This window comes from Sarcophilus harrisii, chromosome 6 (assembly GCF_902635505.1).
Source record: "Sarcophilus harrisii chromosome 6, mSarHar1.11, whole genome shotgun sequence".
NCBI classification, from domain to species: Eukaryota; Metazoa; Chordata; class Mammalia; order Dasyuromorphia; family Dasyuridae; genus Sarcophilus; species Sarcophilus harrisii.
This window is the reverse complement of record NC_045431.1, coordinates 233621074-233638999: the sequence shown is the minus strand read 5'-3', so window position 1 is coordinate 233638999 and position 17926 is coordinate 233621074. Positions and strand designations below refer to the sequence as shown.

General features: G+C 40.5%; 1 protein-coding gene across 3 annotated transcripts in view; it reads right to left on the bottom strand.

Annotated features, from left to right (window-relative positions):
• The window catches only part of PTPRJ (protein tyrosine phosphatase receptor type J), a 154310-nt gene that overhangs the window by 25184 nt on the left and 111200 nt on the right, over window positions 1-17926 (bottom strand). For 2 of the 3 annotated variants that reach the window (XM_031941343.1, XM_031941345.1), the window contains exons 2-7: window positions 16827-16845; window positions 14465-14695; window positions 11175-11438; window positions 8341-8592; window positions 2572-2823; window positions 1110-1370 (exon numbers count right to left, since the gene is read on the bottom strand). In XM_031941343.1, coding sequence (XP_031797203.1) covers window positions 1110-1370; window positions 2572-2823; window positions 8341-8592; window positions 11175-11438; window positions 14465-14695; window positions 16827-16845 — 1279 coding nt within the window. The remainder of the gene's footprint in view (window positions 1-1109; window positions 1371-2571; window positions 2824-8340; window positions 8593-11174; window positions 11439-14464; window positions 14696-16826; window positions 16846-17926) is intronic. The other variant, XM_031941344.1, reaches the window with a different exon arrangement.

The following is a 17926-nucleotide window of genomic DNA, read 5'->3' as shown; positions in this document are numbered from 1 at the left end:
CAGTCCTTCAAATCTTGGAAAGTGGCTTTCATGCTCCCTCTAAATCTTCCCTTTTAGAGGTTAAACAATCCCAGTTCCTTCAACCAATCTTCAGGTGGCAGGAACTCAAGACCTTCGCTAACTTGGTCATCCCATTCTAGACAATCTCCAGCTTACCAATGTCCTTCCTAAAAGTCAGTGTCCAAGAATGAATTCAGTAGAGGAAGAAGGATAGAATTTAGGCCATAAATCATGGAATCTGAACTTCTTGAGGCATTAGAAATACAACTTTTACAAGTGTATAAATATGTATACATATGTTATATTTAACATATATTTTAACATATTTAACATGTATGGGACTACCTGCCATCTAGGGGAGTGGGATGGAGGGAAGGAAGGGTAAAGTTGGAACAGAAGTTTTTACATGGGTCAATTTTGAAAAATTACCCATGCATATGTTTTGTCAATAAATAGCTATAATTTTTTAAAAAGGGAAATACAACTTTTAACAAGAAGAGGCTGCTTCTTCATTTGACTTAATCTAATAAGCATTCACTGAGCCCCGACTATGTATCGATATCAAGTTGGGCACTGGACGCACAAAGACAAAAAAATGAAATCTTGTCAGAGGATTACAATATGCTTCATTTTAAATATGTTCATCCCAGCAAATCATTGAATCCATGAAGGCTTAAAGTCTCATTTTTGTCTTTGTTTATCCAGCACCAAGGACAGTGCCTTATGCAGAGCAATCATTTAACTGTTTATTGAATTCAATTAAGCAAACATTACTTTATATGAAATGATTTTTTTTAAGTAACTGTCTCAAATGATAGAATACTCTTCAGAATGAGGGCCAGCCTGTTTTCTACATATCAGGTCAACCAGAAGAAGGATCAAAAGAAGAATATTGCAAAAAAGAGAACCAATTAGACTGGAATTCTTCAGGGAAAGGGTACAAAGACTCCCAAGGAACATCCTTTCTCTCAATCAGAGTTCAATCTTTGGACCCAAACTTTAGACTCTCTTTTTTTTTTTTTTTTTTTTTTTTTTTGGTTTTCTTCTTCAACATTAACATATTCAACAGCCAGAGCAGAAAGACCCTGGTCACTAAAGAGAGAACTTACCTGTATAAGTCTGAGTAAAAACTGGTTGACCTTCAGGATCATAGTTTCTTTTAGGATATACTGTGAAATTATATAATGTGCTAGAATTGAGTCCTGTGATAGCAACATGGGTATCATTAGAATTCTGGTCAAAGGAATGACCATCCCCAGCCACCTGTATCCTATATGTGTAGCTAGACGAGTTATCAGTGTTCTCCCAAAACAACTTCACTCCTGTGTCGCTGACTTCCGCAATTCTGACATTAACCACTTGACTAGAATCTGTTGAAAATGAAAACACACAAAATTAGCCAAGTGACAAGAAGGAACTGGGGAAAAAATCCATTCTTTCTCAAAGTATGTATTCAGTCTAACACAACATATTCTCTTTCAGGTCAATAGTCACAGAGGAATGGAAAGAGCTTGAGATGTGAGGTCTGAAAACCTGTGTTCCACCAGTCAGTCTCCACCATTTATTACTTGTTTACTATATATCTAGCACATGTTAAACACTAGAATACAGAGAAAGGCAAAAACATGAGTTCAATTTCCAGTTCTGAATAATAATTATTAATTATTATTATAAGCTGAAAAGGATCATGAAGTAGAATGAGTAAAATGTCTTTATTTTATGATTAAGGAAACAAAAATGAAAGTAAAAATGAAAGGAAACAAAAATGGATCATAAGCTTAAAGAGTAAGATGTGGATCAAAGTCCTCCTGACCTGGAAACATTAACAACTAAGAATGCCAAGAAATACTTCCCTTCAAAGAGTATGTGTAAAAATCATCCCATGTAGGCAGAGACTGGTAAATCAGTCTAGAGTCAGAAAAACCTATGTTCAAACCAAGCTTTGAGAAACTTCCTTGAGGTATCACCCTGGAAAAGTCACTTTACCTTTTTCTTCTGTAAAAGGAAATAATAATAACACCTATTTCCCAGGATGGTTGTGAGAATCAAATGAGATACTATATGGTGCAGCTAGGTAGCTCATTGCCTCAAATTCCTCATGTATAAAATGATCTGGAGAAGAAAATGGCAGAACACCCCAGTGTCTTTGGCAAGAAAACCCCAAATGGGGTCATGAAGAGTTGGATACATCTGAAAATAGCTCAACAACAAGAGTATGTCCCATGACTCTGTAAATCTTAAAGGGTTAAACAAATGCTATTTATTATTAATAAAAAGTATATGAGCAGCTGTGTAGTTAAAAGACTGGAGAAAAAGGAGACAAGAAGCTAAGAGAGTTCAATTAGGGGGCCATTGCAATAGTCCAAGTGGGAGCTACTAAGGGCCTGAAGTAGGATGGTAGCTATATGAGGTCAGAACTAGAGGCAGGGTGCAGATGAGAGCTCTGAATAGCAGAAACAAGAATCGAAAATTGAGTCCATGTAGGCGTTTTGGAAACCTGAAATGAGTTCTGGTCCTCGTCCGTACGTCTGCCTGCTTCTCTGTGAGTGATTCTAGAAGAATTAAACTTACTTGTCTCGAAGATTCTCATCAGAGGGTCTCCTTCAGTCCCATTGGCCGCTTGAGAAAAAACAGTGGCCTGGTAGGAAGTTCCCGAATTTAACCCAGTAACATGGACCCTTGTCAATGTGTTTTGGGAGATCTCTGCAGGCAACTGGGCTCTCTTTTGGAAGTTACATTCATGTGCCAATGTGTTGGGGCCAAAGGTTGGCCAAAGGGAGTCATCCACCACCGTGCTCGTCTCTGTGCTGTTGACACCTGTTTCTAATGATAGAAAAGGTCATTATCAAAAGCAGCAAAAGCTTCTTGTCTTCTCTTAGCAGGTGTAAAATTAGCATACCCTAGCTTTCCCAGGTATGCCCTGGATGTTGGCAATTGCATTTCCCCAAGCAATATTCCAATAACCATCATAGTATGGTTATGATTTTCTCTTGATTTCTCCTTCATGTCAAAGAGATTATTTTTCCATCCCACTCGATTTCAAGGCTCTCAGTTTCCCATCCTTAACTCCCTTGTCATCCTGGACCAAGAAAGACCGTTTCTATACTAGTGGTTATTTAGTGGGCCAAGGATCCCATTTTTATGGTAACTATATGAACAATCACAATGCTCAATCCATAAAGCTGTTGGGGTAACTTGGGATTTGGGAAGTAAATTTGACCTAGGGAGACCCAAAAGAGGTAATAGTTAAAGAATAGTTAAAGCAGAAGGGTAGGAGTCCAAAAATTAAAATTCTGGCTTTACAATTTGGCCCAAGCCATTTCACTCTCCTCCATATATTTACTCCCTGTAAAATAAGCAGGTCAGCACTCTCCAAGTTTCTGACTTCTTGCACTCTGAAGATCCTCGCAGTTCTGACTTTCTCTGACCAATTCTGACCTTCTCTAGTCTAAGGATCCCTCTAGCTGACATTCTATGTTCCAAAGGCCCTGCTCATTGACAGCCTATGTCATCCCTCTAATACAGGCCCTCATCACCCATCGTGTAGATTATCACAATAGCTGCTGGTGGGTCTGTCTGCCTCAAGTTTCTCCCCATTCCAGTCCATCCTCCATTCAACCATTACAATAATTTTCCTAAAGTGCAAGTTTAACCATCACATGCCCCCCACTCCATAAATCACAGTGGCTCCATATTGTCTCCAGGATCAAGCACAAAATGTTCTGTTTGGCATCCAAAGGTAGCCCCCTCCTATCTTTCTAGTCCTCTTACCCCTTACTCTTAGGTCCAATGACACTGGTCTCCTTGCTGTTACATAAATTAGACTCATCTCTAAGCTCTAGGCATGCTGTCCCCTGTGCCCAGAATGATCTCCCTCCTAGATTCTTTTAAGGTCCAGCTAAAATCCTACCTTTTACAGGAAGCCTTCCCAATTTCAGTGCCTTCCCTCTCATTTCCTACTTATTCTGTTCAGTTTGCATTTTGTGTGTGTGTGTGTGTGTGTGTGTGTGTGTGTGTGTGTATTTGCATTTGCTTTGTATATATTGTATATATATTTGCCTATTATCTCCTTTATTAAATTGTAAGGCCCTTGAGTGAAAGGACTATCTGTTGACTGTGCTAAGCCAGGGCCAAATACAATACCTGACACCTAGTATGTCTTTAATAAAAGTTATTTTATTAATAACTTTAATATATTTAATAAATTTATTATTTTATTTATTAATATTATTATTAAATTATAGTGTAATGTAATTTATATTATTATATAATATAAAATAACATATTTATATTATATAATATATAAATTATTGTTGAATTAAATATAATATTAAATATAACATATTTAATGTATTTATTAAATATATTATATTAAATTATATATTTAATGTGATAACTTAATAAGAGTTATTATAAAAATAATTAATTGACTGTGTTTTCCTACATTAAACAACTAATGTTTCGCTTCCATCCTCCAGGGCTTGCAGTGACTCTGGACTAACCTCTTCAGGCCCTCCTTTACTTTCCCCCCTGTCTAAAAGATAAAACTGTCAATCAATGAAGCTACTACCATGATCTAGAAGGCAAGTCTTCTCAGTCTATCTACTTTGTCAATCGAGGGAGAGATGAAAAAGCGATCCCCACAAAACTACTCAAGAGTACCACAAACATACAGACCCACAGCCATCCCATGGGGTGTGACTCGGGCATCACAGGACATATCTACCAAACTATCTCCCTGAAGATTAAGTTTTTCTGTTCTCTGCTTGATCCTCGGGGCATTGAGTAGTGCAATGGACAGAATACTGGACTTAGAATCAAAAAAGCCTGAGTACAAATGTTATCTCAGATAATTAAAAGCTGAGGGATTCTAGACAAGTCACTTTTCCCTCAGTCTGCAAAATGGGAATAACAGTACCTAGCTCACATAGTTTTTATGAAGATCAAATACAATTGATTTCCTTTTTAGTCCTTTTTATTTTAAGCATTTTAAAACATTAGAATGAAATGGAATGTATGAGCTGTCCAAGAGGTCCATGATACATAAAACATTAAGAACTGAATTACAGGCTTATAGCCTCCATTCAGGATCCAGAAGAACTAAGTCTGAATCTGATCTACTCATAATTATCCTAATGTTTTCTCAAAGTCGGGAAGGCTAGGGTTCAAATCTATCATCAGATACTTCCCAGAATCTGTGTGATGCTGGTCAAGTCACTTAACCATCATTTGCCTCAGTTTCACCATCTGAAAATGGGATAATAATAGCATCTACTTCCCAAGGTTGTTGGTGAGGATCAAATGAGATAATATTTTAAAATTGTTTTGCAAACCTTAAAATAGCATATAAATTCTGTAATTGTTGTTATTATTCTTATTATGGTTGTTATTATTATTATTATCACCCAAAGCCTGTTCTTGAACAAAGAGGTTCCTTTGTGCAAAAGTCCTTTGTGTGGGGGACTCCTTTGGAGTCCCAGAAAGAGAACATCAAGGACAATGATGGCTGCTCACACAGAGACAGAGAGCCCATCTCCCACATATCCATTCTAGCAAAAACCTAAGAACAGTAACAAATACAATTAGATACAAAGAAAAATGAGATATCCCAGAGGGGAAGTAAGTTGGTTATTTAGGAGTAAATAACTTCCTCTACCCACAAAAAGTCACTTTGTCCACAGGCAAAAGAAAAGGGAACCAGAATAATGATAGAAATTTCCCAGTTTAACAAAGGATGGGCCAAAAATACCAATAGCTTACAAAGTTTTGTATTTAGAAGCAACAAGAGTGGAGAAAGTCCCATCCGAGTTGGAAATTCATAATGTGAACCTTAGTTCATAGTATTTTGGATCTATGCAGCACATAAACTAGGACACTCCAAACCCAGAGCCTCTGAGGTCCCAAGCACTCTGTCCTAAAATACCATAGAAATCCCTGAAGATCCAGGATTCCAAGGTTTAAAAATCAAAGGCAAGATGTAAAACTAACCAACCCTCTTGTGCAAACACATCCTAGGTGATAGAGGTCAACAAAGCAACAAAGACCAAGTAGCACCAATCACTATTAAAAAAAATTTTTATATAGGTCCAGAGATAAATCCCTGAAAATTACTATAGACCAAACACAAATCAATGACTTCATAAGATAGAAAAAAATATTAGAACAAAAGTAAAAGGTTTTTTTGGGAGGGAAATAAAAATGTAAGATATCTAATGCCAAAAATAACTGATATGGAAACACATTAAGGAAAGGTAATTTAAGAATTATCAAGTTCTTAAATCATAATAATTTTCTTAAAGTCCAAACATAATATTTCAAGAAATCATTAATGAAAACTGACTAAATCTATTGGAATCTGAGGACAAATTGAAAAAAAGAATCTACTAATCACCTCTGTAAAGAGACTCCAAAAATAAAAATCCCAAGAATGCCATAGCCAAACTCCAGAGCTCTCACTTCAAGAAAAAAGAATTCAAAAATCAAGGAGCCATAATTAGGACAAAACAAGATAAGGCAGCTTCTATATAAATGAGAAAAGATCTTGATATACAATGTAACAGAAGGCAAAATATAGAGGCTTACTTGCAAAATAATTTATACTCAAACATGAGTATAAATCTATGGGGGAAAGGAGGCAAAGAATTGATATTTAATGGAATAGAAGACTTTTAAAGAACTACTGATAAAATGATCGGAGCAGAATAGGAATTTTGAAATAATAAGGTAAAGAGAAGGTAAAAGAAGGTAAAAAGAAATCTAGAAAGATAAATTTGAGCAACTGAAAAAGGCTACCTAATGATGAAGGACTAATAGTCCAATGGAGGACCTTAAAGTTCTTCAAAATTTTAATGTCTTCTAATGATTTTGAGGTAGTTCCCTAAGAAAAAGAAGATATCCTCAAGAGGAAATAAATTGGTTCTAGTCTAAGGATTTTAAATAGGGGAGGGAAAAAAGAAAACAAAAGAAATACACTAGAAAAGAGGAAGAAGGAAAGAGGGCAGTTCCAATAATTGGGAGGAGAATGATAGACAAAAACATGTGAGCATCAGATGAACTTTGCTCTTGTATAAAATGAACCTACAAGATTTTAGCACATGTATACACAGTTTGGCATAGAAATATATAAAACTCAGGGACATAGTTGGGAATGAAGTGGTAGGGATAAGATGGGAGAAGAAAAATATTTAAAAGGAAAAAATAAAATGACAAATAAAATAAATTTCCTGATGCTGAAAAAAATTAAATAGAATAAAAATAGAAAGGCAAAGAACTGAGAACTAATAGGGTGTTCATTAAATGGTGAACAACTGAACAAGCTGTAATATATGAATGCAACAGAATATTATTGCACCATAAAAAATTATTTCAGAGAATCCTCATAATTATGAACTGATGCTGAGTCACTTGAGCAGGAAAACAATTCATAGTCACTGTGTGAGTCTGGTTTGTTGACTTTACTTAATCGTAATAGGGATGCGGGGAAGATTGTCTGTTTTCATTGGAATTGGGGTATGGGAGGGGGGGAAGGAGACAAAGAAATAGGGATGCCAAAAAAAAAAAAAAAAAAAAAAAAAGGAAAAAAATTTCACAGAGAATAGCAAGTGTAAAGGGAAGCACAAACAACAAGTAGTTTTGAAAGTAGATATAGCTTTTTTTTGTAAGCAATGCTATGTACAATACTCTATCCACTCTAGTCTTCATGTGGAAATGCTTGTTTATTTTTATGTTAAGTTCAGCACAAAAAATATTTTTTTTTAATTTTTAATTGGGTTGAAAACATGTAGCAATCTGGTTACTGCTGACCCTCATGAGCAGACTTTTTACCCTTTAAATTCCAAGCTATATATGTCATGTTCTCCTTAATCTCTACCTCCAAATCTCTGGGGAACAAGGGTTTTCTCCATCATCAGACCTTTATGTGACATTCAGTACTATGCATTATAATTATCTATATAGTTGGGTCTCCTGCTACAACCAGTCTTGGAAGTTCACGAGGGCAGGGTCATGTCGGACCCAAACTTCACATCTCCCCTCGGGACCAAGCACAAGGATCTGTTCAGAGCGGACCCCTCGTATTTCCTAAATTGGATTCCAGTTCCCTGACATTAGCATCATGCAAAAGCATGGCCCTGAAGACACTGTGCAAGACAGGGGTCAGGGATTTCAGAGAGTAAGCAAGCACAGTTATGTTTCAGTAAATTGATCCCCAAATCACTGTGTTCTTCACTGAATTTCTCTCACTACTCCTATCATCATCCTCCCTTCCTCAAATCTCCCTCAGTTTCACATGAGAGGAGCAGATTCAGCAAGAGAAAACAGGAAAACCAATTCCATGCTCACCTGGCCTGCTTTGAGTGGCGTTAGAGTCTCCTTGAGCCTGACAAGGATCTGGAAGAAACGGAGGGAACTGGTACTGGAAACCTGGCTCAAGGTGTGAAATATTCAGTATCATCTGGGAGAATGAATTAGTCTCATCTTCAAAGGCTTTAAATAGCAAACGGGCTGCCACAGTGCCATTGTCTGAGTGCCAGCTTAGAGTGGCATCAGCTAGGCCCACATCTGTGACCTGGAGATCAGACACTGGATTCGGTTCTGTTTGGAAAAGAAGAGGAAAGGGAGAGAGAGGAAAAGAGAGGAGGGAGAAGGAGTAAGGGAGAGAAAGAGGGAGGAAGGGAAGGAGGGAAAGAGAGAGAAAGGAGAGAGAGAGAGAGAGAGAGAGAGAGAGAGAGAGAGAGAGTGAGTTAGCAATCAATTTTAATTCATCAACCAAAAGAGCACCATATTGAACACATGGGATAGAACTTGTGATTTTAGTGACATAAAGCAAAGCTTCTTAAACTGTGGGTCATGATCCCATGTGGGGGGTCACATAACTAAATATGGGGGTCATGAAATTATGATTTATTATCAATAAACATTTGATCTGTATACCTATTTTGTATACCTATGTACCCAGGGCCACATAAAAACTTCTTGGACAAGCAGGAGTGGTGAATGGGAAAAGTTTAAGAAGCCTTGACACGGAAAACTCTTGGATCAGGAAACCACCCGGACTAATGCAGCTCAGCACTTTCTCTGCCATCTAGAACCTTAGGGAGCTTCCTAGAGCACTGAGAGGCATGACTAATTGAGGCAGAACTTGAATCCACATCTGGAGCCAGCTCTCTAACCATTCTCTCAGAACACCTTTCTGTCTCTGTCTCTGTCTCTCTCTGTCTCTGTCTGTGTGTCTGTCTGTGTCTGTCTGTCTGTCTGTCTCTCTCTCTCTCTCTCTCTGGTTCTCTGTCTCTCTGTCTCTCTCTCTGTTTTTCTGTCTTTCTCTCTGTCTGTCTCTCTCTCTCTCACACACACACACACATACACAGGCATTAAAATACACAAATATATTCCTCCATGGGGAACTTAAAGCTTTCCAATCCCTCTACAAGACACCAAGCCATGTAGCCTGGGCCAGGCCGGGCCAGGAGCATGAGGGTTACTTTTAGGGGCGCATTTTAAGGAGAACAGGGACAAGCTGGAAGACAGCCAGAGGAAGGCAACCAGCGTGTCAGGAGGCCGCAGATCTGACAGGGAAAGGCTGTTGTTGACAGGAGGGGGAGATAATTAGCCCAGAGAACAGACGGTTCATACAGGGACACAGTGGAGACTTGTGGCAGCGAGGTGAGACTTGCTCTATTTAGGGAAGAAGCTGCAGAAAGACCAATTTCTGTCTGACGTTTAAACCCATACACACACATGAGCTCACTCACACACACTCTCACACATTCACACATATATATTCTCACATATTCTTACACACATATACACACTCATACTTTCAAACATACAAGCACAAATAAGGTCATGCACATGTACACTCACTTACATTCACATTGTCACACTCTCAAACACACTCACATACATACATATATATATATATATATATACACATACATACACATACACTCACTCACACACACACACACACTCACAGCTTCCTACTAGTCCCTGTCCAAAAGTGGACAGGGAAAAATGGCAGAGATTAAAGGCAACTCTCCTCTTCCTATCCCCACAAGTCTTCTCTTCTCAAACTAAATGGCCTCAGTTCCTGAGTTCCTAACTCAGATCCTGCAAGTAAACCTGGAAGATATTTTGTAGGTAATAATTGCCAGAATGCTATCAAGTTTCTGATTAAGTCTCTATTTCCAAGTCAAACACACACTCTCACTCATTCTCTCTCTCTCTCTCTCTCTCTCTCTCTCTCTCTCTCTCTCTCTCTCTCTCACACACACACACACACACACACACACACACACACACAGGGACATTAAAATACACAAATATATGACTCTGTCTTTTCATTATCATAAGAGAGGGCTCATTCACTAGGGAAAACCAGGACATTTCAAGAAACAACTAGGATATAAATACGAAAAACACCAGGAAAACTTTAAAAATAAAAATGAAAACCATATCCTGACAAACTACTTAATGAATCCTCAATGGAGATTTTACAGGAAGGAAGGGAGAAGGATGACCTCGGATGAGACTGCAATCTCCTCAGGCAGAGGGACTGACCTACCCTGGCAAAATCCCATCCCTCCTTAGCAAACCATGGCCCAGGCATCTTTGAGATGGCCTATTGTAGAGAGAATGGAGGATAAGGTGTCCCCACCCCATAGATGGAGGAGTAATGACAGCCTGGCAAACTTCTAGGTGCCAAATCCACCCAGTAATACAATGGGTTTTCTGATTCCCTCTTCCAAGGTCTGAGGGTTCCTATCCTTGATTTCCCCAGCCCCGGTTCCATCCCTGCTTGCACCCAGCCCACCTCCAAGTGCCTCCTATTTTAGGTCTGAGGCCTTTCTTTGTATGAATTACAACAAGCCTAATTAAGGCCCAGTGCTTTTAGCATGACCACCCTAAGTTCTATGAAAGCCTCCTTCAGTCACTCGAGGCTGAAAGGGGCTGGCACAGAGAGGGAGCTCTCCCCGTCCAAACAGTCTGAGAACTCAATCACCCAGCTGTTTCAGTGTTTTCAACTCCAATAAACCCAGCCTGCTTCTTTTTTTCCCCAGACTTGATAAGAAATCCCTTTATCACTCAGTCAATATGAATCGAGGGGTCCCGTGACCCAAGGCTTCCATTCCCATTCACAGAGGGACTTAATTATTGTTCAGGGAACACTGACATACTTGTCACGACAGTCACAACTTTCAGGAGTCCCCGAGTCCCATCTTCCAGTTCTAGGGCGATTGAGAAAGCATAATAAGTGCCAGCTGCTAAGTCTGTGACTGTAATGTTCGGATGCCAGCTGGTGATGACCTTTGCTTCACGTGCTTGCTGGTACTGGACAATGTATTTGTACTGAGAAGCAGCTTGGTGCAAGTTCTTCCAGGTCAGGGTCACCTCGGTTGTACCCACGCTGACAACTTCAATGTCAGGTACAGGGTTAGGTTCTGTTTAAATTTTTAAAGGAAAAAAAAAAAAAAAGATTGTAGTAAATAATAAAACAGAAGAACAAAAGCATGCTCCACATTTAGAAGCCTCCAAAGTATTTCTCCCATCACAAAGTAAGGTTTATTTCTTTACTTCAGCCACAAGAACAAAAGGATTAATAAAAAGCCTGGTCTAGAATTCAATTTGATTCCATTTAATTCAATAAATATTTACAAAACACCTACTATGTGTCGTGTACCAGGGCTATAAAGACAGAAATGAAAGCAGTTCTTGAGCTCAAGAAGCTTCCTCTGGCAAAAAAGGTCTTCACAGACAATTAAACATTATTCCAAACAGAGATCACTGAATCATGGGTCTAGCACTGGATAGGACCATCAGACGCCATCTAGTCCAATCTTTTTATTTTACAAATGAGGGAATTGCGTTAAGAAGTTAGGAAGTGACTTGGCCAAGTCAATATGAGAGAATTTCAACCCATGTCCTCAGATCTAGAGCCAGCCCTACTTTCCCCTAAAACAAATAATTAGGAAGTAACAGAGGATGTGAGAGAGATGACTAGCAATGTCCTCATTGATGAGCCTTGACAGAAATGAGAGAATTCTAAAAGGTCACAATCTAACCAAGGTTCCTCAGTTGGAAAGGTCCTCTCCTTAGAGCTCAATTTGTCCATTGTCTTCATTTCAGAGAGATTCCAGGGAGGGGCTCAGACTCTAAACTCAGCATATAATAAAAAGAAAAAGACAAATGACAAAGAGGAAAAAGGATCTTGGTATCTAAAACTAATCAGGAGCCAAGCCACCCTGAAGCCATCCCTGCCCTCCAGGCAGGAGCCATCCTTCCTTCCTCCCTTCTCCAAGTACTTTGTGGGCACATATCCTGGGTGATTGGATTCTATTTCTGCTGTCCCTTCCTGGGGGACAAGATTCCAAAGGGTACGAACCCTATTCACTTATCTTTTCTTGGATGATTCCATGGCTCCACTAATCTGGTCCATTTCTGGACCAAATGATCACCTCCCCCTCTTGTGCTATCTTTCCCCATTAGAATAAAGGTTCCTAAAGATGTCCCAGGGACTATCTTTGCTTTAATATTTGTACTGCATATGCTTGGGATTTAATAAATGCTTTTAAATATATTTATGAACCACCCAACCCCAGCACCTAGCACACAAGGTGCACCACAAAAACCTGCAGAATTGAATTTCCACAAGCTCATTCTATTGGTAGGAACCCCAGGGCATCCAGTCCAACATTCTCATCTTATAGGGAGCAAACTGAGATTCAGGTAATTTGAGTGATTTGGATGGAAGTGGTGGAAAGACTCCAGGAGAAAAAGGCAATTTTATTCTGCAAGAACTCCATCATCTCAATATGTTCCTGTGCACCATTCTGAAAAGGAAATCCAGCCACAGCGTGCCAAAAGCAAATAGCAAGCTTCCCTGGTGGATTCCACATTTAATGAATGTTCCATGGCATGCAAAACAATAAAGACAAGCTTCTGCCCTATCTTCAAGGGCCTCAGAACCCAAAGGGTTCATGGGAAACACTTTGCAAACCACCAACATAATCCTATCCAAAACAAAGACCCAGGGTCATGAAAGGGAAGGCATAAGCTTCTTGGAGAGGACTGGCTCAGCTTGGGAAAGTCTGGGAACACAGACTGATGCACAAAGTGTTCTAAGATCCAATAGGAAGGATACGGAACATGGAGTCAGTCAGAGGAGCACCGTGTGAATCCCCCACACTACCACTTTCTACCTGAGCAGCTGTGGGCCACTATGGGGGTCTTCCTGGCACTCCAGTTTCATCCTCTCTAAAATGAGGGAATTTAGGGAAATGACTCATGGTCTTTCCCAGATCTAGGAGCCAAGATCCTCTCTCTCCAATACCACATTTGCTTCTATGAATTATGGAGACCCATGACAAAAACAGAGAGAATGGATGGGGCAGGAGAAGCCAATGGCAGAAGAACAAGGTGAGAGAGATGGGTAAAGTCCGTCTCCATGTGGACTCTGAGAAGACCTGGCCCATAGGAGCAGCTAAATGGAGATGGGAATTGGGAAGAAATCATCAAAGATTAGTCAGAAATAACAGCCAACATTTCTATGGTGTTTTAATGGTTGTGAAGCATTTGACTGTCACAATAAATCTAGGAGAGGGATATTATTATTATCTCCAGTTTACAAAGGGAAACTGAGGCTGGGCTGAACTTGCCCAGTTTATTAACATAGTAAAAGACTGAGCTGGGATTTGAACTCAGGGCTTCCCAGATGCAAGCCCAGCACTGTACATCACCTGGCAGCCTCATTAAAACCTTCAGCTAGGAAGCTCCTCTGGGCCACCAAGACAATTGATAAATAGCCAGAGAACCCAGGAAAGGCAGACCTAGCAGACCAGAAGTGGTCTGTGGCCCAAGGAGGAGTGTTTATACCTCAAATTTATACAAGGTTTTGAACTCAAGACTTCTGCACAGATCTAACCGTGAATTCCTGTGTTTGAGAATCTTCAGTGTCTTCCTAGTATCTGTCCATCCAGTAAAGTCCCAGTTCCTCTGCTTGACATTCAAGGCTCCCCACAATCTAGCCACTCCCTCCATTTTACAGTCTTACTTCAAAAGCTCTGCCATGTGTTTCAAGAAGCCACGGCCACCATCTCCTCATCATCTGCCTTCCACCTCTCTAAAGGACCCATGTATTGTCTCTGTGATGGAAACCTGTCCATCCCCCTGTTCTCCCTAACAGCCTGGAAGCTTCCTGAGGGTAGGGACTATCCTCTATTGACCTTTTTCTTCCCCCAGACATCACTTTGGGCTAGCCCAAGGCTCTGAACACAGCTGGCTCTCACTAATTGTCCAAGTGAACAAGATGGCAAATCCCACGAGAGCTTCTAGAGCTGGAGCTGAGATCAGGGCTTGAAACCATGTTTCATGTCCACTTTCACCCCCACACTCTGGATGAGGGGAGCAGCCTTCTACCTAAAGAAGCCCCAGCGGGACCTCTGCCCACAAAAGATCTGACGTCACTTACGTGTTGACCACTTTCTGCAGCAGGTACTGGTGTCATTCTTCAGCTCAATCTCATACGTCTCCCCGGGGCTCAGTCCCCCGATTGTCTTGTTCCCTCCGTTCTCTGACTGGATGCGCCAAGTCACATATCTTCCTCCACTGGTCACGTTGCTGATGGACAAGTTTTCTGATAAATCAATCAAGTCAATTTCAGTGGTTGTGGAACTTAAAGTCATCGGATCACATTGAATGCCTATAGGAAACAAGATCCAAAAATAGGGTCTCAGTTGTCATAGCCTTGGAAACTGGACATCATCAATTATAGTAGGATGATAAACCTCGAGACTGTCAGGGGACATCTGGTACGGTCCCTTCAGATGAGGAAACCAGAACCCGCAGAGACCGAGTCCTGAGCAATAGAACTGGACTTTGAATTTTTGTTCTCCAAACCCAAACTTCTTTCTGTCACGTGGCACCGCCTCTCTGAGGCAGACAAGCTTCTCGGTAGGGAAGATTTCACTGACAGTGAAGCAAGATAAAATGGTGGGAACAGTCCTGGATTCAAATTCCACCTTTGCTGGTTCCCAGATGTTACAACTCAGGGAAAGCCATTTATCCTTTCTCTAAATCTCAGTTTCCACATCTGTAACATGGAAAATTAGAAGACTTATAGCATCTACTTTATTGGATCAAATAAAACAATAAACTAATATTCTCATTTCTATAGAGTTTTAAGCACAAAACACTCGCCTCAGAATAACCTTGTGAAGTAGACATATTTGTCCCCATTGTATATATAAGGAATACTGAAACTCAAAAAAGATTCTAGGGCCCCACAATCAGTACATGTAAGAGCTGGAATTCAAGCCCATGTCCCATAATTCCAAATCCCAAATTCTCCTCACTATAGATAGTATGCTATCATATAGCATCCCTATCACCAACAGGGCAGAGAAAGCCTTTGGATTTCCTTCTAAAACATTAACCGAGGGACACAGGAGGCAGGGCAAAGAGGTAGGAGCATGCTATCAGTTTGTAAGCATGTAATTAAAATTATCACCTATTGATTAAATTTGAGCTAGCTACCACTAGGCCCCAATGTGGTCAGAGAGAGAAGGAACGTTCCCCTCTAAGCAAAAATTGATTGGGAAAAGAGTGAACAAATTGGGAAACATGAATATAGTCAGAATATGGCAAAAGAAAATATGAGTATGAAGAATTCAAAGAGATTCAGGAAAGATCACCTAAATCGATACAGACCAAAAAGGGCAGAAACAAGAGGATGATGTTGCTGAGAAGCACCATAATGAAGAGGGAAATAGAGGCCTGAGCACGATACAATCAACTTACCTTTCAGCATGGAAGTGGCCAGACCCCAGGTGCAAATAAAGCTTTCATTTTCTGACATGGGCAGTGTATTGATTTGTTTACTGAAACGCCTATCTACATTCCCAAGAAACATTCTACACAAGCTGAGAGAAATGATAGCAGCATTTTTTTTAAATCATCAATAAGAATTTTTTGTAAATCTTTATCAGCTGATTTTAAATGTTCCTCCCTTCCCCACATTACACACCCCAGCCTTTTTAACCTCACTCCTACATACATCCCATTACTTTCTAACTGCTTTGTTCTTTGGGTGTACAGAGCCGCTTCTGATCCCAGGGATTGGAGCACTCGCCAGTCTCTGGTTTATTTGCCAATCAGATTAATGAAGAAAGAAACCGCCCAGAAATTCTAAGTGTTTATACATGGACTACTGTAATTACAAAAGTCCATTTGATGAACTATGGCTCCCTGACCCTGAAAGGAAGTCCAAGCTAAAGCAAAATCTGGACCTTATTGGCTTCCCAAAATGGGAAGGGAGGGAGGGAGGAGGACAGGGAGGAAGGGAGAGAGAAAGGGAAGAAGGAAGGAAAAAAAAGAAGGGAAGGAGGAAAAGAGGGAGGGAACAAGGAAGGAAGGAAAGAAAGAGGGAAGGAAGAAGTGAAGGAAGGAGAGAAAGAAGGTGGGAAGGAAGGAAGGAGGGAGGGTGGAAGGGAAGAAGGAGCGAAAAAAGAAGGAAAGGAGGGAAGAAATAAGGAAGGAAGGAGAGAAGGAGGGAAGGAGGAAGTGAAGGAAGGAAGGAAAGAATGAGGGAGGGAAGGAAAAAGAAAGGGAGGGAGAAAGGGAAGATAGGGAAAAAAAGGAAAGGAGGGGGGAACAAGGGAGGAAAGAAAGAGGAAAGGAGGAAAGGAAGGAAGGAGGGAGGAAAAGAAGGAAAGATCATCAGCCACAATGTCTGAAGGCTTGGTGATCTTGAGTGAACATGCATTCCCCTGCATCTCCATCAGAGGTCAGTAGAAAACAGCCAGCATATTTACAAAGAAATCCATGGTACTTACAGTCATCTGCAACAGCAATCTGCAACAGAAAAAGAAAAAAAGGAAATCAGTGGACCCATTGGGCTACGGAAAATGCAAACCAAAAATAAAAAACAATTGATAATTTCACAGATGGGGAAATGGGAGGGGTGGGGTGTCCAAGCTGGACCATTGCTCAGAAATCCATCCCAAAGCACAGGCAGCAAGAATGGGAGCATTTGGCCAGTGGCTTTTAGTACTCAGGGATCCAATGTGTTTGAGCAGAAAAAGAACTGACTCTGAAGTCAGAGCCTGGATTCAAATCCCAGCTCAGCCACTGTATGATCTTGGAAGAGTCACTCTTCTCTCCACTCCTATTTCCTCATCTGCAAAATGAGGAGGTTGAACTAGAGGAAGGCTCCGTCCCCTTCTGACTCCAGACCTGTGAGCCCATGACCCCCGGTGGTTCCCATTTTTATGGCCCAAGATAGTCCTGCCACAGATTCTTTCATGACCCCCTAAACAGTAAAAACCTGCAGAAATGCTGAATAGTGAGTTAAATTGTCCCAGAAATCTCATGATGCTTTTTTTGTTTATTGTTGTTCTTAAAAGGGGGTTAAGGGGAAAAAACATGGGGAGTCTCCTGCATTCATTCTTCAATGACCCAATCAAACCTTTTTGTTTTATGAGCCAAGATCAAGAGAAGGGAAGTCACACAGCCCATGGCTGCCCTGCTGCTCTCCCCCCTGGAACCCCATCACCACCAGGGCAGAGAAAGCCTTTGGATTTCCTTCTAAAACATTAGCCGAGGGACACAGGAGGCAGGGCAAAGAGATAGAAGAACTCAATGAAAACCACTGTCCCAAGTCCTCACCATTTCCAAATTCCCAGAGCAGTGTGTAAAAGAGAGGGAATTCCCCCCCCCCTTTTAAAATCTTTGAGGGGTCAGAGCTGTAGCTGTCCTCAGGAGGGTCTGAGTTTGAGTCCCACTGATCAAAGGTGACTGAATGACAAGAGCAAATCATATGACCTTTCAGTGCTTTGGGGCCACATCAAATTCAAAAAGAAAGCCCAAGAGGATCCCAGTGCCTGGCTAATTGACTTAGAAAACTGCATTGTATTTTTATTTATTTTGCTAAACA